Source organism: Alternaria infectoria, assembly GCF_024043175.1.
Source record: "Alternaria infectoria strain BMP 0036 chromosome Unknown scaffold_3, whole genome shotgun sequence".
NCBI lineage: Eukaryota > Fungi > Ascomycota > Dothideomycetes > Pleosporales > Pleosporaceae > Alternaria > Alternaria infectoria.
The window spans coordinates 1,529,254-1,554,837 of NW_026250692.1; the positions used below are offsets into that span (position 1 = coordinate 1,529,254).

Here is a 25,584-nt window from a genome sequence, read left to right on the forward strand (position 1 = left end):
CTCTTAAAAAACTCCAATTGCAGTCAAGATATCAGAAAGACGGCAGATATCTCATTGCCAAGTACACTATGCTCAGCAATACCCCCAGCCTTAAGCGTAGGGATATCCACGGAACCCCGACATTCCAAGCGCCAGGCCACACAATGCGACACATGCTCAGTCTGATCCCCCTCCGCCGCCTTCATGCCAACCATTACCCATCTTGGCATGCCCCAAAAACCTCATTGGCGGACACCGCCATCTTCTAACGGACCGGAAACCTGAGATGTGTTAAGGCATTTCGAGGCAAGAACATTGCGTAGTGGCTGAGCAGTGGGGTGGGGTGAGGCTGAAGTGCGCTAATAGGTTCGCTTACGACGCTTTCCTCCTTCTCCTTACAACCTTTCTCCACATGTATCACGGAACGGGAGAACGCATAATGTTCGCTGTGTTTTGCGTTTCCAAACTATGTGCGTGGTGATCGTCTGCACCGCGCCATTTGTAGGCTAAAAGTAGATGCGAAACGTGCGTGTTGGTAACATGGCTTTTACGCGAGGTGGAAGGAATGCTATGCTGCCTCGTCGCCATACGGACGTGATTGCCTGTTGGGGCATTGGCGAGGGGGCAGTGACATCTACGAGTTTCGAGTTGGCGCTCGTACTTGCTCACGTGAAGGGTAGGGTCAGCTTTTGCGGTGTTGAGGTGGACATATATATGGAGCGTCTCCCAGATACTGAACATCATCATCGATACTGAGGCAATTGACATCTCTATCTCACAAACAATACATAATCATACTTCCCGGCGAAGACTCTAATACATCAATATAATAAAACACACCATCCATCAAAACATCAACACCTATCAACCAAACATGGCGCCCATCTTCAAGCTCCTCGCTCTTTTAAACCGTGAGTTCATCCCTCGATATCAACCTCCCCCCACACTAACCTCCCCAACAGTCTCCCTATACGCAGCAGCCCAAGGCACCCAATTCATCACGGGCGAATGTGCATCAGATGCTGAGTGCGCCTCCGCGTGCTGCGGCTTCACATCCGGGAAATGCGCCGCACCCTTCGTAGCCAACGAACGAGGTGAAGGCTGCGGCTTCGGCGACGCACAGCCAAACAACAATGCTCTGAACGGCGCAGGTGGAAATGCCAGTGCGGATGCGCAACCAGACGCTGCTGCTCCTGCTCCTGCCGCCCCTCCTGCGGAGAGTAACACTGGAGCTGCGGCCCCGGCGGCAGCAGGCACGCAGTTTATCACTGGAGCGTGCACATCCGATGCTGATTGTGCGTCGGCTTGCTGTGGGTTCAAGAGCGGGGCATGTGCCGGTCCAGTCGTGGCGCAGGAAAGAGATGGAGGATGTGGGTTTGGGGACGCGCAACCAAATGATAATGCGGCGAAGGCGTTGCAGGGACGGAGGCTGGGGAGGAGAGGCGCGAAGTACATGTAAGATGCTTGAGAGATGAGGTGTAGTAGTGTGATGACGGAGACGAACATGGTATCGTTTTGGATGTAATCAATCACTGGTCATGTTCAATTCTCGTTCTTTTTTGAACATCGTAATAAAAAATCATTCCATCTACTCTTGTCCGATGAGCACTTGAAATAACCGCCTCTTTCTTTGTAGCAAATGACAAGCTGCATAGCCAACGCGTACCAGACTACACATGTACGTCTGATGAAAACGTTTCCCGCGTGTATGGTAAACATAGCGGGACTAGATCCGAATAATCTGCCTGAATACCCCCGGTTGATACGCGTGTTAATGGGAACTAGGAGTGTACGGTGATGTACGAGGCCAACCGTTGACCTGGTTTTGCATCTCGGTGAGCTGGGCTGCGGGGACCCTTTGCCCTTCCTAAAATAGCCTCGCAATCCAGATGCCAGGTTTGATGAGTTTTTCAACGTTTGTTCTCTGAAGCGTGTAAGACCAAAAGTCCCGGTCGATCCGTTGACTTGTAGCACCAAGGGGTATGCTTGCATGCATCCCTGTGACTACCGGAGCAAACCCCGCCTAAGTTTGTGAAAGTTTCAGTAATGTCAGCATTTCGTCGCAACAATAACAATGCTCAATCACAGATGCGTGGGTCGAGAAGGGTGTAACGTGTAAAAGCAGCCTCACAACAGAGACTGGCTCGATTCTCTTCTCATATTGCATACCCAGCCAGGTGTACGCCACTAACATGTCTAACGCCCGTTTATACTCCGGCGCTCCAATGCATATAGAGAATGCAACCCAGTAGGAGAGAGCCCCATGTGTACGCCAAAACACCCCCTCGAGTAATGTAGAAAAGACTCGATGCCGTGCAACACAGAAAAGGTGGCAGAGTGGTTTGCACATTCCCGACAAAAGGGAAAACAATATAACAGATGAAAAGGGATATCGAGAAAGGATGTTTCGAAGCGAAGTATGCCGAAGTCGTGAGTATGGGTCGAAGAGACGTGGTGTGCTTCTGATGGGATGTTAGTATTGATATGGGATGAGCTGGGAGTCGGTAGGAGTGACGTACGGGTGCATTTCTGCAGCGCTGCTACATCTCAAGATGTTGTGTGGCCATTTGGGATCTCCTTGGAGCGGCCGTCGCCAGCCCAGACACCGCCGCCGACAGCCCTTGAGATGCCGACACCGAGGCCAACGGCAGCAGCGACGACGAGAAGAGCGATGACGATCTTAGCCCACAGTCTCTGTTTGCTGGTCATGTTCCGGAAGAAGGCACAGCCACGCTTGCGCTTGTACGACTTCCGCTTGTCCAGCACAGCCTGCCTCGTGGGCCACATGGTGCACTCCTTGACGCGGCCATCGACCGAGTGCTTGGAGGGCTGCTGTGTGGAGGCGACAGAGAGGGGCACGCCGCCCTCGAGGTCGTGTTCGTGGACGGCGACGCCGAGGTGTGTCTTGCTCTGGATGGCCGTGTCGTTGAGGGAGTGACGCGTCTCGCGGAGGGCCTCCGGGTGCTTGTAAAAGGCCGAGTAGGGGTTGGAGGGGTCGGCCGCCCACTCCTTCTTGGCGAGGTCAGCGTCGGCGGTGGCAGACGACATATTTGAGTCGTGCGAGGGCGGCGAGCGTAGCGGCTGCGAAGGCGGAGGCAGGCTGCTTAATGGGCTGGGGGAGCGCTGGACCGTGGCGCCGAAGGTGACGGGCTCGTGCTTCTCGTTTGCTGCCATTGTGACGTAGGCAAGGAGGGTTTCACGCTGGCAGTGCTGGGGCGTTTGGTGTCTAAGACGTGAAGCGTGGGCTCGTCAGGAGGACCCTTTCAGCGGCAGGCGGGCGACAGCAGCTGCAGTGGCCGGGCCGGGCGGTGGTGCGACAATGGGCAGCGGGGGGTTCGCTTCACGACAGGCGCAGCATGGGGGAGATGGCAGCGGTGGGTGAGGGTGAGGGCGTCGTTATCGCTTGCCGTGTGGTATCTGGTATCGTGGGAGATATGGCTGCAACGGGAAGGGGGGATCGCCGTCGACGAGGAAGGAGCGGACAGTGCACCAGGGGAGGGAAGCAGCGGGTCGACCAGCGTGCGTCGGTGCGTTCACTCGGAATACGGCAGGCAGACAGAAAAGCTCAGCAGCGTCGCGGTGGGAGCAGCAGAGATATGAAGAGTTGTGAAGGCACGCCAGGCCCATGCCGCCTGGTGGACACGGTCTGTGTGAAAGCTGAGAGTTCGGAGCTAGGGTCAATCGTCGGGCCCGCTAGGCCGTTCGCAGCCATGTCCCTGCAACTGCCCACCGGCTCGTCGCTCTGAGTCGAGCGTAGCTGTAAGACGTCCCTGATCTTCATCGCTTTCACTCGCCCATTCGCTTCCAGCAGCTCACGTCCATCATCATTGTTACAGCGCCATGCTATGACCTTATTACTGAGCCTTCGCTTCTATTCCTCACGCCTCCCTTCTTGACACCCACCTGTGTGAGTACACGCTGTACACCCCCCCTTGACGCCGCTGAAGGCCCGCTAGATTGATTGCCGCGTGCCTGGCAGGTCGTCGAGTTACCTCGCAACGGGTTAGCAGCCTCGCAGGTCTAGAGCCGTGCGGCGCGACTGCAGTTTGGCTCATCTTGGCTGTTGACGCGCTAAGCCCCCTCGGGCTAAAGCGCGCATAAAACATAGGCTGCATCCAATCTTTGAGCCGCCAGATGCACGCGGAGCACCTGGCCGAGAGCCTTGGTCGCAGCTTGTCTGTCATGCACCAACGCGCGACTTGCTGTTCTCGGTGCCACCTTCAACAGCGAAGCATTGGAGAAGGCGAACTTTTTTTTCTTGTTTTGTGCCCGCGCTTGAGCAACCCCGGCCTTGCGCGTCGTTGAGCCCGTTCTATTGAAACGCATGGCCTACCGCAGAGGCAAACGTCGCGACTGTGCCTCTCGATCGAGCGCGCAAATCGTCGATATAGCAGCGCTGTTACTCTGTAGGCGTCCCGAATGCCCACTGTTATCCTGATAAACTAGCGGCGTGTGAAACCGCTATAGCACCCACCCGAGCGGCGCAGCAAACACAGAGGCGAAATCTATGCACTCCTCCGGAACACATACGAAAGCAGATACGCCTATACGCCGACGCGACGAACATACGATCTGGAGACGGGAGGCAGGCTGAGATTAGATAACGCACGAATGATGCGTACCGCAAAAAAGGGTTCTGAAGCCCGCGCACGTGCGTTCCGCCCCAGCCAACACCGCGCTAATGCAAACTGCGGGCAAGCATCGCCTGTCCTACACAGCTCCTGTTCCTAGGGACCTATGGAACTATGATGCTGTCAAATGCGCGATGCGCGCCATAGTACCAACGCCCCAGACCGGCCCAGTCGTGTCACATGGTCGCCCACCGTCCGCGCTTGTAATGGCCATCTGGACCCAGCCTGGCGTTTGTATAGACTCGTCGATAGACTCTCCGATAGTTTTTTGAGCAAGCCTCCAACACCTTATGTACAAGGTTATTTGTATTGAGCTGAAAAGCAGCCAGCCCTGTGCATTACTACTTTTTGCTTATCGCACCCGTCTCTAATGCTGCCCGATCAGAAATGCCGCGCCAACGCCATGCCATGCCATGCGCAACCATCAGTCTGCGCGTTTGCTTGCTTCCTTAGCAAGAGCAGCCGCATCACTAGCCTACGTTCTGGGCCGTGTACCCGCCCGCGCCCAATCAAAACTCCTGTTCCCAAGCTTCTAGTTTGCGCCAGCGATTTCTTCTCTCTTGATACCGGATCTGTCGCACATGCCCTTGAAGATTCCGCCTTGGTCGTACAGATTTAGCGGCGAGTCGAGCTCTGCAATCAGCCCGGCGTCCATGACGCAAATCCTATCGTAGTTGATAACTGCCGGATGTCAGTACAAAGTCGGCGCGCGGCAGGCAGCGATGCACTTACTGGTCTTTAGTCGATGGGCGATGCACAGAAGCGTCTTGCCCTTGAAACCATCCACGATCTGTTGGTAAATATTAGCTCATGTATTCAACAACACTGCTTGATGACGCAAAGCTTACCGTTTGTTGGATCTTCGCATCTGTCTCAAAGTCGACCGAGCTGGTAGCTTCGTCACAGACGATAATCTGAGATCCGCGGACGAGCGCGCGAGCCAAAGCCATCAACTGCCTCTGGCCCAGAGAGAAATTGAGACCCTCTTCCTCAACCACACTGTCGAGATGTATGCGTGCAGAGTGATCTTCCATAGTCTGGTCATTTGAAACAAGATCAGCTTGTCGGAGGGCAGACCAGAGCTCCAGGTCGGAATGTTCGTGGAAAGGATCCAAATTGGACCGAATCGTTCCCTTGAAGAGCGTGGGGTCCTGCGGGATAATGGCCAGCTTGGAGCGTAGATCGTGAAGACCAATCTTGCCAATGTCTACACCATCAATGACAATCGAGCCACCTGACAGCTCTTGCAGTCGGAACAACGCCGACATGATGGACGATTTACCCGCTCCAGTGCGACCAACAACACCAATGCGCTCACCAGCACGGACATGCATGCTCAATCCCTTGAGCACCAAAGGTAGCCCATCGCGGTACCGCATCTCCACATTGTCGAAGACGATCTCACCATGCTCGGGCCAGGTTGGTCGTACCTCGCCCATGTGCAGAGGCGCTTCTTCTTCGAGTTGGCTTCCGTAGTGGTGAATGCGCTCCGTTGAGTTCATGTTGTTTTCGACCTCAGCAAGTTGACGAACCGTAAACTGAATCATCTGCACAATAGTGAGAATGTACGAAAGGACCAGACCAGCAATGCTAGGATCGACGGAGAAACGGCTCGTAACGACGAGGATACCCGTTGTGAAGACGAGTAGAATACCGACAATGTCCAGACGAACACTCAGCCAGCGTTGATTGGCAAAGGTGAGGTAGTAGGCGCTGTTCATATCGTCAACAGCATCGCGAACCGACTTCGAGAACTGATTTTGGAGACCGTAGGCGCGAATAGTCGGGGTACCCATGACAGCCTCGCCGAAGCGCGAGAACACCGTGCTACGAAGAACAGCTTCGTGACGTTTGACCTCGCGTGCAGAAGACCGGTAGAACGCCGCCGAGAACATGAACATGATGAATAGCGGACCCAACGCGATGGCGTAATAGTAGTAATACGAGATGATGAGGATGAAAACACTGTTCATACACGTTAGCTCAAACCCTTTAGCCTCGTGTTCTCAGTAACTTACGAGATGATCATAGCAAGCGTCAAAAAGTACATGCGCATCGCATCCGTAATGGTGTTGTCCATGACATCGATATCCTTGCTAAAACGATTCGTAATGCGTCCCAGCGGCGTAGTATCGAAGAAGGACATGGGTGCGCGTAGCACACGGGTGATAGCGCGATGCAGCATGACTTTACCAGCTCGGGTACCGAAGATGGAGACCGAGAAGGAGAAGAAGAACATGAAGAGGGCTTGGCTGAAGCCAAAGGCTGCGTATGCACCAATGTATGCGCCCTCGGAGTAGCCGAATTTGTCGGAGGTCCAGTACGATAGCCAGAGAGAGGTGACGATGTTGGCGCCTTGGGAGAGGACGAGGAGGATGAAGACGAGGGGGCCGACCCAGATTCCGCCTCCGGCTTTGATGTATTCGATCCAGACTTCCCAGCTGACGCTCTTGGTTGCGCGCTCTTCCGTCTGCATCAGGGCTGCCTGCTTCTTCTGTTTCCGTTGCTTCTTTGTGCTCTTGACTTCTGCTTCGACTTCGTCCTCGTTGACTTCGTCTTGTTCTTCCTTCTCCTCTTCCTTGGCGGTTGAGCTCATGACTTGCACGAAGTCGGCGTTCTGGGCCATGAGGTTGTCAAACGTGTCGACGGCTTTGACTTCTCCTTGGTCCACCCAGATAATCCTGTCGCAGCGGCTGAGAACGTGTAGCTGATGGGTAGCTAGGATGCGGCACTTGTCTTTGAGCAGACCGCAGATGGCGTTGTCCATGATGTGGCGACCAACGTGGGCGTCGACAGCGCTCAAAGGGTCGTCCATGAGGATGATATCCGCGTTGAAGTAGATGGCTCGAGCAATGTTCATGCGCTGCTTCTGACCACCAGAAACGGTGATACCGCGCTCTCCAATCTCGGTCGCGTCGTTGTGCGGTAACATGTCCAGGTCAGGACGGAGGGCGCAGGCATCCACAACTTGGTCATACCATTTCTTGTTGAACTCTTTGCCGAAGATGATGTTTTCTCGTACCGTAGCGTTCTGGATCCAGGCGTATTGCGGGCAGAAAGCACGCGAAGCACCAAAGACAACTTCACCACTAGTCTTGCGCATGTCTCCTGCGAGAGCCGCAAGCAGCGAACTCTTTCCAGACCCAACACCTCCGATGATAGCCACAAGCTCGTTTCGTCCGATGTTGAGGTCCAGTCCCTTGATCTCGAAGGGCTTCTCCTCTTCCACAGCCGTCGCATCGGAAAGTGGTCTCTCTCCACCGTTCGCTGCGAGCTTAGCGTTGGCCTTGCTCTCCCTCTTCTCTTTTCTGGTTTCCGGCTTCTTTCCTGGTGGCCCAGCGGCACCGTCTTCTGCGTCCTGAGTGGGGTGACGCTCCCAGGTGAAGTTTGCGCCCTTCAGTGTGACCGCATCCTTGGCGTCATAATCCCACTTCCCGCTCTCTTCAGCCTCTTCAGCTAGCAAGAACTCTTGGATACGTTTGACGGAAGCGTTTGCGTCGATGACCTGACCGATAACGAGCGGCAAGAAGTTGAGCGGGATACGCATGGAGTTGAATAAAGCGAGTGAGGAGAAAATCGGCGCGGGATCGAGATTGCTGTTGACCTGGGAGTAGGTGATGAACGAGATCATCGAAGCGAAGACGGGCATGGACATTCCGACGGAGAGAACGGCGTTTCGAATCGTAAGCAAAATCTGGATACCGTGAATCTCCTTCTTTCTGATCGCCTGGATGCGCTCCAAGAAACTAGTCTCCCATCCGAAGTATTTGACGAAGCGAACACCTTGTAGAATTTCCTGGGTCAAGCTCACACGCTGATCGGTAATCTTGTTGATGGCAACTCTGCGACGGAACAGCGTTTTGACAGCGCGACCAAGTAGGGGCATAGCGATAAGAATGAGACCAAGACCGGGAAGAGCACTGTATGTCAAGTTGACAAGAAGCAGTGCAGTTGTAATCAGAATACCAACGGGAGCAGTCCAGATCATGTGGAAGAAACCACTGGCTTGGTCGATACGATAGGTATCCGTAGACATCAGGTTGACGATTCGTCCGTTCCCCCAGCCCTCACCGTCGCCCGCCACACCTGCCGCAGTCTTTGGTGATTGTTTCTTCTCTTTCTTCTTAAGCATCTTCTTGTACCATTTCACTTGAGCCTCGCTCCCTGGCTTGATATCGGGTGGTGGTGCTTCGAGAACAGCCTCGCCACCTGCTTTGGCTCTCCCTGAGAGCTTCATCGCCTTGTTGAAAATGAGAGCAATCAATACACCTCTGGCCTCTCCACCAATCATCATACCGCGGTACATGAAGTGGTTAGTGGCCAAACTCTGCAAGAACTGCATCGCGGTGATTCCAATGACTAGACCGATACCCTCACCAATGTCTGGCGCCGGGGCTCCAGTTCGTTGCGCAACGTAAGCGCGAACAGCAAAATTGATGAGATAACGTAAGACGAACGGTGCGACCGCTTGGATGACGGATGCTGACAGCTGACATGTGCCTCCAATAATGAACTCCCACTTGAATGTGTCGAACATGGCACCCAGCAGGGGTCTCTCCTTGCCTTCTGCTCTCCGCCTCTTGAAAGCCTCTTCCAGCCTTGTTGCCAAAACCTCTGCACTCCTGTCAGGATTGACCTTCCAGATGTCGTTCTTCTCCAACGGCCGCTTGTAGCCCACTCTCATTAAGGGTTGCATCCATTGCCATGAGAGTCGGCTGAAGAAGCTTGCTGTGTATTCGGGGCACACATCGCGCTCCTTTGGAATTGGCGGTGGATTATTCTTCAAGAAATTCAGGCGTTTGTAGAATGGCTTCCTTTTTCGTATCGATCTTGTCGCGTTAGATTCACTGTCGCTGGCTTCCGAGTATGCGCTTGTACTGGACTGCAATCGCGCTAGTCTGCCTCTTGCACTGTGTCCATCTCCAGTTTTTTCCACATCCTTCTCCGTTGGTTCGGTACGTATTGGCTCGTACTCCGTCGGATTCTCTGCTGCGGCCTGCGGATCCACGAGTCCAAAGTCCTTCTCTTTCTCGTTCTCATCCAACGATGACGTTGATGGCGACTTCGCCATGGCGGTGGTTCAGCGGCTGGATGCCGAACGCCGAAGAAGGGTCGCGGTGATCGTTGTGTAGGGCCGAAACAAAGTTTGGCAGCCGATGTCGAACGTCACCGTGAAGTCGCAGGGCTGGGGAGGATATTAGATGTTGGTGAAAAGAACGACTAACGCCAGGACTCACGCGGCGACATGTTTGCGAGTGGCAGGCAACGACTAGTCTATATGGCCTCGGAGCAGTCATGAAATCAGTGCATGCACCCGCTCAACATTTAGCGCGTGGTCTTTACCGGAGATAAAATTTCGCCAATGAACGGCTTCCGCGAACCGATGCATGTATAATCCGGGGGCTGTTAGCATCAGGAATGTTCGAGTCCCTCGGTACATAATTCGCCCCGATGACCCGAAAGGCTTGATGTTACTCTTCAGCTGCTCCACGATGCTGCATGTTGGCGACGCGAGTGCGCCATCAGCAACAGGCGTCCATCATCCACGCGCAACAACCGTGTCTCGGCTTTGACAGTTCCTTGACAGCTGCTTAGAAATTAACTTCCGCGGATTCGATGTCGTAAAGAGCGTGTGGACACGCAGCCATGATCGGGCAACAGTGGGGCCATCGCTGCATGAAACGATGGCAAAAAGCTTTGGCCCAGACCCGACATGCCGACCTGTGGATTAGTCGCGCCCGTCACCTGTTTGCACAGACAAAGTTTCCCTTCAGCTGGGCGCACTGCGGCCGTAACTACAGTATTGGTTGAGAAGCGGCATTCGGGCATGTGTAAAGGTTGGCCCGTTGTTGTTGACTACCCATCTTGTCGGATGCCCACCTACCGGATCGACAACTAAGCGACTTCCAGATTGGCAGCATGCATCCGCCATATAGCAATATGATGTGTGTAACCCACAACGCATCTAGATGAGACCTATCTTGCGACTGTCAGAGTGCATGCAGCGCACGATGTCTGACTGCACTGAGCATGCATATCGGATTACGTGCACTTCGGGCTACGCACGTGTGCGTCCATTGGCCAAACATGTCCGACGTAGTCATGAAGCCCGAAGTGTCGCGTCCGATGTGGAATCCTCCTCTTGCTGGAAACGGCCCGTAAGCAACGTCGGTGGTTATTAAGGTCCGAACATGTGTAAGCACACAAATATGTAAGCTGTATCATGGCTATCGATCACGTCGCGTATCAATCTTGGGACAGACTAGGGAGGAACATCGCTTTACATCGAGCAAAGCGCCAGCAATATCGCAACAGTTCTTCGTTGCAAGCGTCATGCCTCGCGCATACAATCGAAGTCTCACTGCCACACCCTGGGGAAGGTTATTCTTGTGCCTCACTCGACAGCAAGGCGTCGCACGCCGCAATCAGCACTAACCACGAACACGAGGGTCGATACTGTTGAAGAGGGGTTGTACAATCAACAGTCACGATGGTCACATTGGGAGATACGTAGCCAATTCAAAAGCGAAAAAGCGACCGATGAACGGCAAGATTGTGCCATTGTTATTGAGAGGTGCGGTGCGCCGGATGCTTCAGAACCTTCTGAACGCCGGGCCTCGTCCTCAAAGCCATACATACGATGGCGGGGCAGCGAAGGATGACCTATTTACAAGTCTACAACAGTCATAGCTTCAAGTCAGTCGTACGGGGTATCGCAAGGAACTGACAATGTTCCTAGTTATCCACTCCTATGTGGACGTTCTTCTCCAGTCCAACCGCGGAAGTGAGCACTTCCTTCTCCTTCTCGCCCTTGAGGTTTGGCAGCTCTTCCATAGCCTCCTTGAGAATCGACAGAGCCGATTCAATCTCCTGCTCCGTGATAACAAGCGGCGGCGCAAGGCGAATAATGTTTTGGTGTGTGGGTTTCGCCTGTCCATCAGAGTCAGCACCATCAACCTCTTTCACATGCATAATCTTGAGGGCTCTTCCTACCAGTAATCCCTTCTCTTTGCAGAGCATGCAGAGATCCCACGCGCTGTGTCCGTTTGTCTTGCTTTCGTCGATGACAATTGCGTTCAAGAGGCCCTTTCCACGAATGATCTTGATCATGGGGCTGTTGATATTCTTGAGGCCTTCTCGGAACTTGTTGCCTAGTGTCTCAGCGCGCTCAACCATGTTCTCCTCTTCGATGAGCTCAAGAGCCCGGATCGCGACGGCAGAGCCGAGAGGATTGCCGCCGTACGTCGAACCATGAGTACCAGGTTCAATGGTAAGCATGACTTCTTTGGAGCCGAGAACGCACGAGACAGGGTACATGCCACCTGAGATGGCCTTGCCCAGCAGGACCAAATCAGGCTTGATGCCACTCCACTCATGGCAGAGCATCTTGCCTGTCCGCGCAATACCCGTTTGGATCTCGTCGCAGATGAGCAGGACGTTGTGCTTATCGCAGAGTGCCCTCACTTCCCGCAGGTAGCTGTCATCTGGCACCACGATACCTGCCTCACCCTGAATGGGTTCGACCAGGAAAGCAGCTAGGTTCTTTCCATGCTTCTCGAAGGCTTCCCGCACATCGTCGACATTGTTGTAACGGAGTGGTTTGCCAGTGGCGGGGCACGCGCTTCCAATACCAGGGAGGTACGGGCCGTAGTTGTCGCGAGATTCGGGGTCAGTGGACATGGTAATGGCGGCAAACTACCAACATGTTAGCCAGTTTGGAAAGATGGGGCAGACATGCATACTGTCCGTCCGTGGAAGTTCTCCTCTACTGAGAAGACCAGCGCCTCGTTCTGCGGGATACCCTTGACTTTGTATCCCCATTTACGCGCGACCTTGACGGCCGTCTCAACCGCCTCGGCGCCAGTGTTCATGGGAAGGATCATGTCGAAGCCGAACAGCTTGGTGGCATACTCTGCAAAGCGCGGGAACACATCGTTGTAGAAAGCGCGACTGCTCAGAGTTAACCGCGAGGCTTGCTCAGTGAGGGCCTTGACAAGCTCGGGGTGGCAGTGACCCTGGTTGACGGCGCTGTAGGCGGAGAGGAAGTCGAGGTAGTGCTTGCCCTCGGGGTCCCAGACGCTGCAACCACTTGCTCTTGAAAAGACTAGCCTGGGTTAGTCATGCATTCCAGCCGTAACTCCATGGTTGCATACCAATGGGGAGTGGGTGGTAGTTGTGCGCAGCGAAGTCGGCCTCTGTCTTGATGGCATCTTGCGACGACGCCGAGTGGTACTTGGAGGGATCTGGGGTGCCTGTGGGGTGGAAGGAGCGGGCGGTGGGCTTCAGCGTGGTGCTGTTGCCATTTGCCGCAGCCGTGTCGTTCTGAATTGCGCCAGGAGCCATGGTGGTGGACGGTGGTGATGCTAACGTGGGGTAGTGGGGAAGGGGATGGTTGCTGCGCTGGGGCGTGAGTTGAGGATGCAAGAGACGGAGGCAGCGGCGGCGGGCTTCTTATTTTGTTCCTTGGTTGAGGGTTGTGCCGTGGATCGCCTCCAACTGTACTTAGGAGACAGTCTTCGTAAGAGCAACTGGTGTTATCGCCTCAAGATGCCTTTAGAGGAACGCGACCAACGAGCGCCCTCGGCTGACTGCGGGTTATGCATATAGCGCCGCTGCCATTGGCTCGTGACGGCGGGACGGGCATGGCGCGCTGGATTGCTGCGAACACGCATGCGAAGGAGTCGCGGGAATGCGCAAACTGCGAGGGGCTGTGTTTGGTGATGAGGTTTGGCGATGATGATAGGCATGGCGCGTGTTGCCGGTAAAAGTTACCTGTTCGTCTTCGTGTCTCGACGCGTTGCGCCATTTTCCCGCCTGTTCGAGCAATCACAGCATGGCAAGCTCCGACACCACCATCACGACATCGGCTGCGATAGCCTCTGTTTCTTTCGTAGTGCAATAGCCTTGACAGTTCGTACGTGTCTGCGCCGACCGCCTAAGGGTTCTGACTTCACTCATGTATGCATCGCGCACTCGTCGCAGGTGCTGGGTGCAGCAGTGGGGACTGACTGCCCAAGGCGAGACTGGCGTCATAGCTAAAGCCTAGATTGCTGTACGGCAACGATAGCCATCACGAAAGTCAGCCTTGCGAATACAAAGATTGCGCCGTATGTCTTCACATATGGTCAGTCGCACACTAGCCCTATTTGCTACATTCCAACCATTACGAAATACGAGTCCATCCAGCTTCGCACGATACACCACCATGTCTACCAAACCACCACTCAACAAGTCTTCCCCAATTTACTGGATCCTCGACTGGGATGGCACCATCACCAAGAAAGATACACTAGATGCCCTCGTCAACATATCCGCCGCCACAAAACCAAACTTCCCTACCCATGACCACTGGAACAGTGTATCGAAGGCATACATGGACGACTACACGGCTACCCTGGCCCAACTCGCTCCTAATGGTACACTACCCAGCACAGTCTCGGCAGAGAAACACCTCCTCGCCCAAATGAGAGCTGTGGAACAACGCAGTCTTGATCGCGTATCTTCTTCCGGTATTTTTGCTGGCTTGACAAGAGATGCGATCGACGCCGGCGCAAAACAAGCTGTACATTCACGTGCTGTAGAGCTACGAACTGGGTTCGAGGGTTTCTTCAGACATATCCAGCACGACCGCAAGAAGGATGGATTCATGCTTCTCAGTGTCAACTGGTCTCGCACATTCATCCAGTCTTGCCTGGGTGCAGCGGATATCGTTGATGTGCCTACCTCTTCCGTCATGGCGAATGAACTGGATAACATTGAGGCTGGAGAACCATCCACCGGTATAATCATCTCGACTATCCATGATGACGCACGTATCATCATGTCGAGCGGCGATAAGCTGGAGAAGATGAAGCACATCCAATTCAAAGGCCAAACCGTGTACGTGGGTGATAGCTGGACAGACATCGAATGCTTGCTCGCAGCTGACTTGGGGATTTGTATCCGAGATGAACCCATGGGGAGCTCACAAAGGAAACTCGCAGAATCGTTGACGAGGCTGGGGGTCTCATGTCTGCATTTGAGCGACTACAAAGAGGCTGATGAGTGGGGAGTTGTATGGGCGAGAGACTTTGTGGAGATTCAAGATTGGATTGCTAGCAAGTCAACGTAGACTTGCAGTTTAAACGAACACTACCGGTGTAATACATCCCATGTTTCAACTCCAGACGCGCACGCTATGTTATAACTTCGCTCAAGCCTCCGTCTCAACACCCGCTCCATCCCTCTCATGATGATGGAACATGTTTCCAACCTTCTTCTTTCCACGATCACCAACATGCTTCATCCATGCCAAAGTCCTCGGGCCCTTCCATTGCATCATGCCCCTATTTTTCCGATGCAGAGCGTGTGCACTCTCCCTGTAGTCCTTTATCTTACTGATAGGACCGCTGGTGCCATCTGTACCCAGCTTTGAGTCGATCCTTTTACCGCCATCCTGAAGGAAGTCTGGGACAAATTTCTTCTTATCGGGATCGTCGCCGTCGTCCTCAGAATCCGAGCTGTCGGAGGATGAGCTGTCGTTGTCAGTCTCTTTGTTGTCGTTGATGCCGGGCTTGTCGGAGCCTGACGAATCGTCCCACTCGGTCCACTCATGGTCGTTGGTAACTTCGAGAACTTCCATAACGTTGGAGATGTGCTTGTCGCCCTTTGCAAGCTTTTCGTGGTATCCTGATAGGCCGGACCAGAACGTCAATGTTACTTCGATCTCGCCAACTTTCTCGCCATATGTTTCAAGCACATTGTTTTCTGCGCGCTTCAAGTCGCCACTCCAGATGGGGATGCGTACTGTCTGTTCCTCGTTGTCGGGAACATCCTTAAGCCAAAGGATACCAAAACCTGGTGTGTGGTCTCGGAATGTGGCATCTTGTCGGAATTCGAATACCAATGGCGCACAGTAGCGCGCCCGCACAGGTAAGCGAATGGATTTGTCCTTCTTTGTAGTCCAGATAGTCGAGCCATCCTCCGAGTGAACTTTGCCATTACGCCCCCGCGAATGTAATTTTGCACGTTCCAGTGGAGTACGAACCTTGAGTCGAAGAGGCTGCAGATGTTCTGGAACGTCAAGGGCCTTTATGCGGGGATTGATGTCCACGGTGCCGTAATCCCAACCAAGCATGCTTCGTGGTAGTTCGACTTGCACGCTTCGGAAGACCATGGAGATTCTGACCCGACCATATCCAACTCCTCCAGCGAGTGGGAACATGTGATTGATCTGACTGCGCTTTTGGAATACCCTTTCTAGAGGCAGGTAGACGATTCCAAGCAAGGCGTCGTCTTCGTGTATGCGAGCATCCCGAACAGCAACGTGTACTTCAGTATTGCGAACATCCCGGATGAAGCGCTCGCAGCCAGCGTTGAAGAACGGTTTCGAGTTCTTTGGCTTGGTACGTGTTTTGAAGATCTTCTTGTGGTTGAGGATAATGGTGCAGTATGAAGAAGGTAAGCCGTCGCCTTCTTCCTCTTCGTCGGTTGCCTCCGCATTTGCAGAGTCTTTCTGCTTGTTTAATGTCTCCAATTCCAAGCCCGTGATTTGGTGGATCTGGATACTGAGTATACCCGACGGGTAGTCTTCGGAAGGCGGGGACGCAATGATGAGCTGGTCTTGCCGAGCTTTGAACTCCTCGGACTTTTGCTGTTCCACTTCATCGCGATGGTCCTCACTTGCCTCTCGAAGTTTGCTCTCTGCCTCCTTGTACATCTTCTTCTTCAGCTGGTCAATATTCTTGACATCGGGGTCCTCATCTTGCATAGCAAGCTGATCATCAGTTATCCGGGTTTTCGAGAAGTAACCCAGGCTCCAGCTCAGCTTTCCCGGCATCTCATCCCCGCGTTTGAGGGCTCTGAAACCGTCCTCGCGATCGTGCATCTTGCCGTTGGTATCGTCGCTCTTCATCAACTCTTTGAGGTCTACCTCGATACGTCCCAGGTCGTCATCAGCAGTTGAACGGTCAGAATCCCACAACTGTAGCCTCAGTTTCTCGTCTACATTCAGCTGGTCAAAGGTGACGCAGACGAAGCAGTGCTCATCCCAGTGTGGATTCATGTTATCCTGGAGAACACGCGTCGACCACAACGGCTTTCCGAATTTGGCCCATCCCACGCTCACGTAGGGATCTGCAGAGCCTCCAAAAGGACCGATCTTGGTATCGCCGTGTTTGAAGTCAAACGCATACTTGATGCGCACCATGATAACTCCCTGTGTAATAGTATCCTTTTTGAAGTCGTCGCCCATCATCATGTCCTTGAGGTCTAAAGTCAAAGATTTAGGCGCGACATACTCAGCCAGTGCTGCATCCATGGACGACTGCACGAAGCTGGAGATCAAAGGTACGTCCATGAGGTTCGGGCCCTTCTTTATAAGCGGCACGCACGAGAGAGTGACCTTGGGTTGCCCCATGAATGACATGGTGCAAATTGAGAAGAACGGAGGATCAGGGCACAGCTGTAGACGGAAGCGCATAACACCAACCATGCCCGCGAGGTCGACCCAAACAGCTAAAACACGTAAGCAATTGAGCGCTTAATGAGAAGGTCAGACTTACGTATTTTGAAGTTACCTGGCATGTAGAACGCCAAGAGTATATGAGCATGTTTGGCCCGCGATTTGATACCCTTTCCCGTGGATGGCCTGTATGCGAATGCAAGTTCAACGTTGACGAAGTCTCCGTCTTCTGCTTGCATGTCGTCTTGTTGTTCGTCGTCTTGGCCGTCGCCATCGTCATCACTTGTTTCGACAGTCCGGTCACCTTTTTCCTCATCCGGAGACTTTAGGTTTCCATCGGAGCCCACTGATCTAGCAGCCCCGCCTGTTGGAAGCCATCGAACGCCGAGGATGCGGAGGGCCTCACTACCTTGGCCAAGATCTTCGACAGCCACCATGCGAACCATACTCGGAAGAGAGGCTTGCATGACATCCTATAAAAGTTAGTGTCTATACTTGATCTACTGTCGATTACGTACCTCAAGTGTGTCTGAAATGCTGGCGAATAGATCCGGATTGATCAACGGCCATATTGAAGCCATCAAAGAATTGAGCCATTGTGTACTTTCCGCAGTTTGGGTCTTGGCCAGTCTCTGGCCCTTTTGTCGCTCCGCCTGCCAAACCTCGACATCCCAGACATTCTTGATCTTGTTTTCTGACCACTGTCGCATGAAGAGTATGATAGCTGTGGAGACGAGTGCCATGACACTAAGTTCAGCGGCCTTCCATGCCTGTCTCCCCCAGCCCGTCGCATGACGCGTCGGCCAAAACAATGTGTTGACCAGCATCAAGCTAACCGCAGCTGCTCCCACGCCAACAGTCACAGCCTGCATGTAGACAGTTGTAATCTCACCTCGGGTCCTGTCAAACGACGGAGGTGGAAACAAGACTTGCATACCCGTATGAGCGTCCTGCGATTCTTGTCCTTCGTATTCGAGATGTTCGTCGCTCTTGTTGATGGCGTCTTTACCGGTCATTGTACGTGGGTCGGACCCTGCAGCGCTCGGGTTCTTTGCGGTGCTCTTCAGCTCGCGATCGGTATAGTCGTGAATCTTGATGGGTAGATGGGTGATGGGATCGGTGACTTCGCGATCTGCACCGTCGGCTTTGAACTTCTTCATATCCTTCCGGGCCTGCTTGGGATCTGACGATGTTAATCCGTCCTCTGTCGTATCCTCGAGTCCATCTTCGTCGCCTTGGTCTTTGGCCAGATTCTGGTCCTTCTGTTCGGGTGTGTTCTTTCCGGCGTGGTCGTCTGCAAGTGGCTCGTCCTGCTCGATGTTCTTGTTCCTGACTGGGTATGGCCCATTGCCGTCGTTGTCCAACTCGACGTCTCTTCCATGTCTGAAGACGTTGACGGCGTCCCCTAGCCGGTCGCGTGTGCTCGGTTCGTTACTGCCATCTGGATGACCGTACTCGTCTTGTCTCTTTTGCTTCTCCTCCCTGTATTTCTGGACCGTAGGTATCGGGTTATGGGCGTTATGTGGCCGCCGGTAGTTCTTACGTCGGGCCTCTACGTCCTCGACACCGGACATGATGAAGCACCGCGGACTGGGTTGTGTCGGTAGTGGTAAAGGTGATTCGATGAGCAGCGAGTGGCGGACCCGGCCAATTAGTGGTTGGAGGTAGTGTACAGTCGTGAATTCATTAGTCGTGTGAGATCGTGAGTCGTGGGAAAGCTTGCGAAACCTGTCGCATTGGCAGTGGAAACAGGAAAAGCGCTAAGACAGGGAATGTTCTGCTCTGATCGCAATTGACGTAGGTACAAGCAAGCGACATGGGAAAAGCCCGTCTTGCATGATCCACTTGGCGCGCTGGCCTTGAAGCGCCTGCACTTGCAGCGCCGAGGATCCGGGATGAAGACTGGCCCCGCATGATGCCCGTGCATGCCCAGGTGATGGTCTGCTGGTGGTGCTTTCTGGCGGTGACGTCACAGCTGCCCGCACTTACGCGTTCGTCAGGCCACTGCCACCAGCCACCACCGCCGCAATCGGCAACATCATTTTGCGGGGGTGCCGAGAGCCGGGCGATCCTGGCGGTTTACCGCACGACTCTACCTTAGCCTCCGTTCAAGCCTCACTTGCAGCTTCTAGCATGCTTCAAATGTGTACAGATTCCTATTTCCAAGGCTTCTAGACGTCGAAGCTTACGCTTAGTCCCTAGCCAACGCACTTCAAGTCGTCAGTGTAACCACGGCAGACCACCAAGGAGACACAAGTGGCATACTCGCACCAAGGGTATCATTTTAACTTCTACTATGCTACTGTGACCACATCTCGATCAATTGCTCCATATCCGCACTTGCTTGTCGGCGCCACCACTTCCTACCCTTTCACCATCCGGACTCCAATCCAGCGCAAATACCTGGTCCTTGTGCCCTGGCAGGTCCTCCTTTAGTTTACCAGTCCTCATGTCCCACACCTTCAGGGTCGTGTCTTTGCTGCAACTCGCCAACAGTCGGCTGTCGGCGGAGAAGCAGGTCATGTATACCGGCCCAACGTGCGCTCTCAATGTGTTGAGGAACTTTCCATCTCGTGCCGACCATAGTTTGACGTGGTTGTCCCATGCTGCAGACGCCAGGAGGGCACCGTCTGGGGAGAAAGTGACCTGGTTGATCTGCTTTTGATGGCCTGTCATTCTGGTGACTGGCTTCGTACTGGTCAAAGGCGTCCATAGGATGATGGTGCAATCTTCCGAAGCAGTCGCTAAGCGTTCTACTACTTCGCCGTTGATGGTAGCGGCCTTCTCAAAGCGCGCTTTGGCTTTCGCGAGCTTCTCCTCCGGGCTAGACGGTACCTTCCGCGTGTGGTCGTGATACGAGGTGCGCAGGACAAAGTCGGTAGAAAGAGCGAGGTGGTTGACCCAATGCGCATGGCCAGATAGCGTGTTCACGAGTGTACCTGTCGCCGCGTCCCAGACCTTTATGGACTTGTCATGAGAGGCGGTATATATCCGTCCAGTACCACCCCACTTCACGCACGTCACATTGCTCTTGTGACCGGACAAGGCGTAGTCGATTCTGCCGCCAACCGCATCCCAGACTCTTACTGTACCGTCCTTTGATGACGACGCAACTCGCGGCCGACCAGGCTCTTGCAGATGGTAGGGCTCCCAAGAGAGTGACGTGATGAAACTGGTGTGACCTTTGAGAGCACTCCCGATCTGTTTCCCAGTGCTCGGGTCCCATATCCGCACTTCGTTGTCGTAGCCACCGGAAGCAAGTAGAGAGCCATCAGGTGAGTAGCTGACTGCAAGGACCCATCTTGAGTGCCCCTTCATAGTATGCACTGGTGTTCCTGTGTCGCAGTCCCATATCCTCACTGTCTTGTCACCGCTACCACTTGCCATCCTGCTGGAGCTGACTGGCGAAAAGTTCACTGACAGAATGTTGTCTCCGTGACCCGAAACCGCGGCTGAGCAACGCGAGACTGCCTTGACGCGGAAGACTGCCTGCGGCGCATACTGGAGCACAATTTCGTTTTCTGCCGACGCTTTGCCAGGCTTGACCAGGGCATTGTATAGGTCGTCCTTGTCGGCAAGCGCTTCGGTTGCGCCGTCTGGGAAGAAGCGGTACGGTATCTGATCGTCGGCTTGGTCTTTGAGGTTGTTGAGCAAGAGTTCGAGGTTCTTGGTGGATGCTTGCGATAGCGGTACGGTGAGTACTGGGAGACTCCCACTTTCGCCAGTGGCTTGATCGACGAAGCGCACCCGTACAGTGCCATCAGGTATAGTAGTGTCGATGTCTTGTTGCTCGCGCGCAAATTCGGCTTGCGCGCGCTTCTGGCGCTTTGAAGGGGGCGGATACTGGGTCGCCATAGCTCAGATATCCTGCAGTACGATTTTCGAGTTAGTTACCAGCGTGGCAGAGCTGTTTCTTACTTGCGAAGGCCCCGCTGCTACCGTAAGAAGGGAAAATAATTTCTGGGCGTTATCGATAACAGACGCGCTAGCAGCCAGGAAATAGTGGGGCGGCGCGCTAAGCCGTTCCCTCGACGCGTCTTCTTCCTTCCATCTCGTCATTCGCTCACACGCCTTCAACCCGCTCCAGAGCTGGAGTTGGTGACGTCCCCAATTGCTCAACGGCTAATCTCGCAGCGCTGACCATCATGTTCCAACGATCCAGGCCTTCAACCTCGCAGAGCAACTCCGGATCTACATCGTATGGGTACTACGGATACGGTGACTACAACACGACTACTACGTCCCGACCAGGCACTCGCAGGAACACAGGCAGACCCTCAACTGCGCGACCGAGGACTGGGGCCTCTACTATCGCTAGGGTCGAGGCTCAGAACGTTGTCTGTGCCATTGCCGAGTCTCGTGGTATCTCACCCACTGTTGGCTTGGCTTTCGTGAATCTTGACACTGCAGAAGCAGTACTCTGTCAAATCTGCGATAGTCAAACCTTCGTTCGAACAGTTCACAAACTAAAGGTCTACGGTCCATCCGAGATTCTGATCGTGTCTACTGCGGCGAGCCCTAAATCAAAGCTCTTCTCGATCGTTGAAGAAAACCTCGAAGACATTGGAAGTAAGCTGACCCTGCTTGATCGCCGCTACTGGGCTGAGTCAACCGGATATGAGTACATTCAGTCTTTAGCGTTCAGAGAGGACGTCGAAGCAATCAAGATTTCCGTCACTGGCAACTACTATGCGGTGTGCTGCATCGCAGCAGTGAGTCCTTTGTTTGACTTTTGAGTGCTATTCATAACCAAATTCATAGGCACTCAAGTACATTGATCTGGGCTTAGGTATGGTTTTCTCCGCTCACTCTCTTCGCATGAGATACGAGCCATCTGAAGGATCGATGATGATCGATGTGTCTACCATTTACTCGCTTGAACTGGTTCAGAATCTCCGCGATCCGAAGTCAAGAGATTGCTTATTTGGTCTTCTCAACGAGACATTGACGCCCATGGGAGCACGCCTTCTTCGGAGCAACGTCTTACAGCCACTCACGGAGCCAGAGGTACTCAACACACGGTATGCTGCAGTCGACGATATGACCAAAAAGGAAGAGTTGTTCTTCGCAACCCGGGCAGCGCTGAAGGACTTCCTCGATGCCGACCGCATACTGACTGCGCTGATTGTCGCTCCAAGCAAGACCACTCTGCAGACAACGGAGCAATCCATTAATCACGTCATTATGCTCAAGCAATTTGTCAACTCCGTAAGCCCGGTGTTCGAAGCCCTTACTGGAACTGCATCTGTCATGTTGAACAACATCCGCGAGATATGTGCCCCAGAGAACGTCGCACCTGTCCAGGAACTTATCGACCGTGTCATCAACGAGGACACCACATATGCAAGGCAGCCTTTGGAACTCAGGAACCAGCGCACTTATGCCGTGAAATCTGGTGTGAATGGGCTGCTTGATGTTGCGCGTACGACTTACAAAGAAGCTACTGAAGATGCGTACCAGCATTCAACAGAGCTCAGTCGTGAGATACAATTCATTGTTTTCAGTAGACCTGCTCACTAACTTCGTGAAGAGGAGTGCGATATTCGGCTAGACCTCAAGTACGATACGGCACGCCAGTTCTACATAAAGATCGCAACAACCGAGCTGGAAGGCAAAGCACTACCGCCGATATTCACCAACATCATTCGCCGCAAGAACAACATCGAATGCCAGACTTTAGAATTGATGAAGCGTAATCAGAAGGCATGTGGCTACATGCAGTGATTCGGGCTTTGCTGACCACTATCAGATCGCCATGTCGCACCAAGAAGTCATCCTCATGAGTACAATTAAACTTGAAACGACGATGCTCCTGTTTACTAACCCTCATCAGGCGATGAAGCGGTCGAGGCTCTCATCGATGAGGTCCGCAGTCATATGTCTATCTTGTTCAAGATCTGTGAAGCAGTCGCGATGCTAGACATGGTGACTATGCTTCGACTGTCTGTCATGTTGATGAGGCTGACCGAGATTAGATTGCGGCCTTCGCTCATCTGGTCACAGTGAATAACTACAGTGGGTAGCATCCGTTCCATGGCGCTCAACGTAAGCCAGGCTGACATCTCCTCAGCTCAGCCGCAGCTCACCGATACGCTTGCAATCGAGGCCGGAAGACACCCGATCAAGGAGAAAATCATGAAGAGCAAATTTGTCCCCAACGATGTCTATGCTACACAACAGACGCGGTTCCAGATCATCACTGGTTGCAACATGAGTGGCAAGAGCACTTATATCCGATCCGTGGCTTTGATGACAATCATGGCTCAGATCGGCTGCTAGTACGTTTGATTGGATTACAAACTCTGAATCTCTGTGGACTAACTGCTTGCAGCGTTCCTGCTAACTATGCCTCATTTCCTATTCTGCATCAGCTGTTCGCTAGACTGGGCATGGATGACAATATTGAAACTAATGTTTCCACCTTTGCCGCGGAAATGAAAGAGATTGCATTCATCCTACGCAATGTTGATCGACGTAGCTTGTAGGAGACCGATCCATGAGTGGGTGCCATATCATTGCTGACAGAAAGTAGAGTCCTAATCGATGAGCTAGGTCGAGGCACCAGTACTAGAGATGGTCTAGCCATTGCGTTAGCTATCGCGGAAGCCCTCGTTTCGAGTCGCGTATGTGAATACACCCCATTGCTGCCGCCTTCTGACGTATCACAAGGCTCTTGTTTGGTTCGCAACTCACTTCAAAGATCTTGCGACTATCATGAGTGACCGCGCTGGAGTTCAGAACCTACACCTGGCAGTTGAGGTGAGGGCGTTTCCATTCTTCCCACATCAAACCACTCACATTCTTAGATGGAAGACGCGCACAGCATGACCATGCTCTACAAGACCGCCCAGGGAGTCGTCCAAGAGATCCACTATGGCCTAACGCTTGCGCGTGTGGTTCCTTTCCCACCCGGAGTTGTGGAGCATGCTACCTTGGTTGCACAACAGGTCGAGCGTCATATGCTGCGAAAGAAAAAAGCATCCGAAACTGTGCTTAAGGAGAAGCGACGCAAGCTCGTCCTCAATCTCAAGGACCATCTCGTTCAAGCACACACTGGTGTGTTAGAGGGGGAGGTTCTCACTGCATGGCTTAAGGAATTACAAAAGGAGTTTGTGAATCGTATGACTGCTCTGGAAGCTGAATCTGCAAACGCAGGTCAAGAGAGTGAGGACGAAGAGATGATAGACAGGAGCGAGCTGAGTGAAGAAGAGCGACCTAGCACGTCCGCCAGTCCGTCGGTCATATCAATTGACTCGCATACTAGCTCCACGGATTCTGATTCTACCATTCGGGCAATGTCAGAAGCATCTACTCTGAGAGCAGTCTCCAGTAACGAGCGCTAGCAATAACGACCATATGCTCCTATGGCTGCTAGTAGCATGGGAAAGGGCTGATATACGTGTAGGCAAGAGATTGCCGTATAAAGGCCTTCAAAGCCCAGTATGATCAAAATCAGACCTCAATAGGATAGTGACTGCTGATATACATCTGTACATAACCAGAGTTACTCGTGAAAAGACCCCAAGTTCAAACGCGAAGCCCACAAGACTAGCATCAGGGTCATAAAAGTTGATCCGGTGTCGATCTTGCCGAACTTGTGTCTGGCCCACTTAGCGCGTGAAGCATCGGATTCCAGGGTCATGATTGGAGGCGCTGCAAAGTGCGGGGGTCCTTATCGCTCCTTCTCCGATTAAATCCCTACTTCGGACGGAACAACTCCAGGGCTGCTGTCGGACCTTGCAACCTTATATAAGCGATCGTATACAGACCCTCATCGCGGCAGCCGTCCTGTCGCTCGTTAGAGCGCGCTAGGTGAACGCATGCAGTGCAACCAACCCAACACCTTAGTACCCGGCACCCCGGTGCACTGCTGCTCGTCGCCCAAAGGCTACCCCGGCCTGCCGAGTCGGCCCCGTATGGCATGGTCTTAGCGTGGCGTTCACCAGCCGCGCGAGCATCAGCTTCAGTCATCATTCGCACTATCTTTGCTTTCCCTGTCAATCTAAAGCGCCATGCCTCGACCAAAGAAACCCGGGGTAGAACCTAAAAGAAGATCGCGAAATGGCTGCTGGTATTGTCCTAGATCAATGGAGTCTGCTCATACTTACTCACCAAACACAGGCCATGTAAAGCTCGAAAGGTCAAATGGTAAAGCAGTTCTAATCGTGGTCTCATCAGAGAGTACTAATAGCATCTCGCAGTGGAGAAGAGAAGCCAAGCTGTACCAACTGCGAGCGCCAAGGGGAAACATGCGACTACAGCATAAGACTCAACTGGGGAGGCCGTTCAAAGAAAGATAAGACAAGTACAGCCTCTGATGCTTCGAGTGCAGCGTCTGGCAGTCCGTACCAGTCCTCCTTCCCGTTTGAAGAGAACGTTTTCTCGTCTGCCCCCGAACACCCCGTGCAATCACAACATGCACGATCAACATCAAGAACATCCCCACCTAGATCTACGCATTCCATTGATCCAGCTTTGATGCAAAAGCCGCATGATGCCATCCGTACTGAAGCGTCGGGTGCGGACATCTAC

The 25,584-nt window shown here is 53.3% G+C and overlaps 9 protein-coding genes across 9 annotated transcripts; 4 read left to right on the forward strand and 5 right to left on the reverse strand.

The window, feature by feature from the left end:
- Positions 1-853: 853 nt before the first annotated feature.
- Positions 854-1,438, forward strand: J4E92_002750 (uncharacterized protein; the record flags this gene model as incomplete). Its single annotated transcript, XM_051494152.1, has 2 exons — positions 854-890; positions 942-1,438. The coding sequence occupies 2 exons, from the start codon at positions 854-856 to the stop codon at positions 1,436-1,438; spliced, it is 534 nt and encodes a 177-aa protein (XP_051355831.1).
- A 1,088-nt stretch (positions 1,439-2,526) lies between these two features.
- Positions 2,527-3,153, reverse strand: J4E92_002751 (uncharacterized protein; the record flags this gene model as incomplete). The annotated part of the gene is made up of 1 exon (XM_051494153.1): positions 2,527-3,153. One exon carries the CDS (start codon positions 3,151-3,153, stop codon positions 2,527-2,529), a length of 627 nt encoding a protein of 208 aa, XP_051355832.1.
- Positions 3,154-5,142: 1,989 nt separating this feature from the next.
- J4E92_002752 (uncharacterized protein) lies at positions 5,143-9,681 on the reverse strand (the record flags this gene model as incomplete). Its single annotated transcript, XM_051494154.1, has 4 exons — positions 5,143-5,291; positions 5,343-5,400; positions 5,459-6,575; positions 6,629-9,681. The coding sequence occupies 4 exons, from the start codon at positions 9,679-9,681 to the stop codon at positions 5,143-5,145; spliced, it is 4,377 nt and encodes a 1,458-aa protein (XP_051355833.1).
- A 1,664-nt stretch (positions 9,682-11,345) lies between these two features.
- J4E92_002753 (uncharacterized protein) lies at positions 11,346-12,953 on the reverse strand (the record flags this gene model as incomplete). Its single annotated transcript, XM_051494155.1, has 3 exons — positions 11,346-12,305; positions 12,353-12,714; positions 12,764-12,953. The coding sequence occupies 3 exons, from the start codon at positions 12,951-12,953 to the stop codon at positions 11,346-11,348; spliced, it is 1,512 nt and encodes a 503-aa protein (XP_051355834.1).
- Positions 12,954-13,815: 862 nt separating this feature from the next.
- Positions 13,816-14,721, forward strand: J4E92_002754 (uncharacterized protein; the record flags this gene model as incomplete). Its single annotated transcript, XM_051494156.1, has 1 exon — positions 13,816-14,721. One exon carries the CDS (start codon positions 13,816-13,818, stop codon positions 14,719-14,721), a length of 906 nt encoding a protein of 301 aa, XP_051355835.1.
- Positions 14,722-14,802: 81 nt separating this feature from the next.
- J4E92_002755 (uncharacterized protein) lies at positions 14,803-18,626 on the reverse strand (the record flags this gene model as incomplete). The annotated part of the gene is made up of 3 exons (XM_051494157.1): positions 14,803-17,105; positions 17,153-17,525; positions 17,571-18,626. The coding sequence occupies 3 exons, from the start codon at positions 18,624-18,626 to the stop codon at positions 14,803-14,805; spliced, it is 3,732 nt and encodes a 1,243-aa protein (XP_051355836.1).
- A 745-nt stretch (positions 18,627-19,371) lies between these two features.
- J4E92_002756 (uncharacterized protein) lies at positions 19,372-20,907 on the reverse strand (the record flags this gene model as incomplete). Its single annotated transcript, XM_051494158.1, has 1 exon — positions 19,372-20,907. One exon carries the CDS (start codon positions 20,905-20,907, stop codon positions 19,372-19,374), a length of 1,536 nt encoding a protein of 511 aa, XP_051355837.1.
- Positions 20,908-21,197: 290 nt separating this feature from the next.
- On the forward strand, positions 21,198-22,776 carry J4E92_002757 (uncharacterized protein; the record flags this gene model as incomplete). Its single annotated transcript, XM_051494159.1, has 3 exons — positions 21,198-21,764; positions 21,814-22,531; positions 22,583-22,776. 3 exons carry the CDS (start codon positions 21,198-21,200, stop codon positions 22,774-22,776), a joined length of 1,479 nt encoding a protein of 492 aa, XP_051355838.1.
- A 31-nt stretch (positions 22,777-22,807) lies between these two features.
- On the forward strand, positions 22,808-24,395 carry J4E92_002758 (uncharacterized protein; the record flags this gene model as incomplete). The annotated part of the gene is made up of 8 exons (XM_051494160.1): positions 22,808-22,835; positions 22,886-22,977; positions 23,028-23,067; positions 23,123-23,330; positions 23,384-23,533; positions 23,585-23,675; positions 23,722-23,811; positions 23,859-24,395. 8 exons carry the CDS (start codon positions 22,808-22,810, stop codon positions 24,393-24,395), a joined length of 1,236 nt encoding a protein of 411 aa, XP_051355839.1.
- Between the last annotated feature and the right edge of the window lie 1,189 nt (positions 24,396-25,584).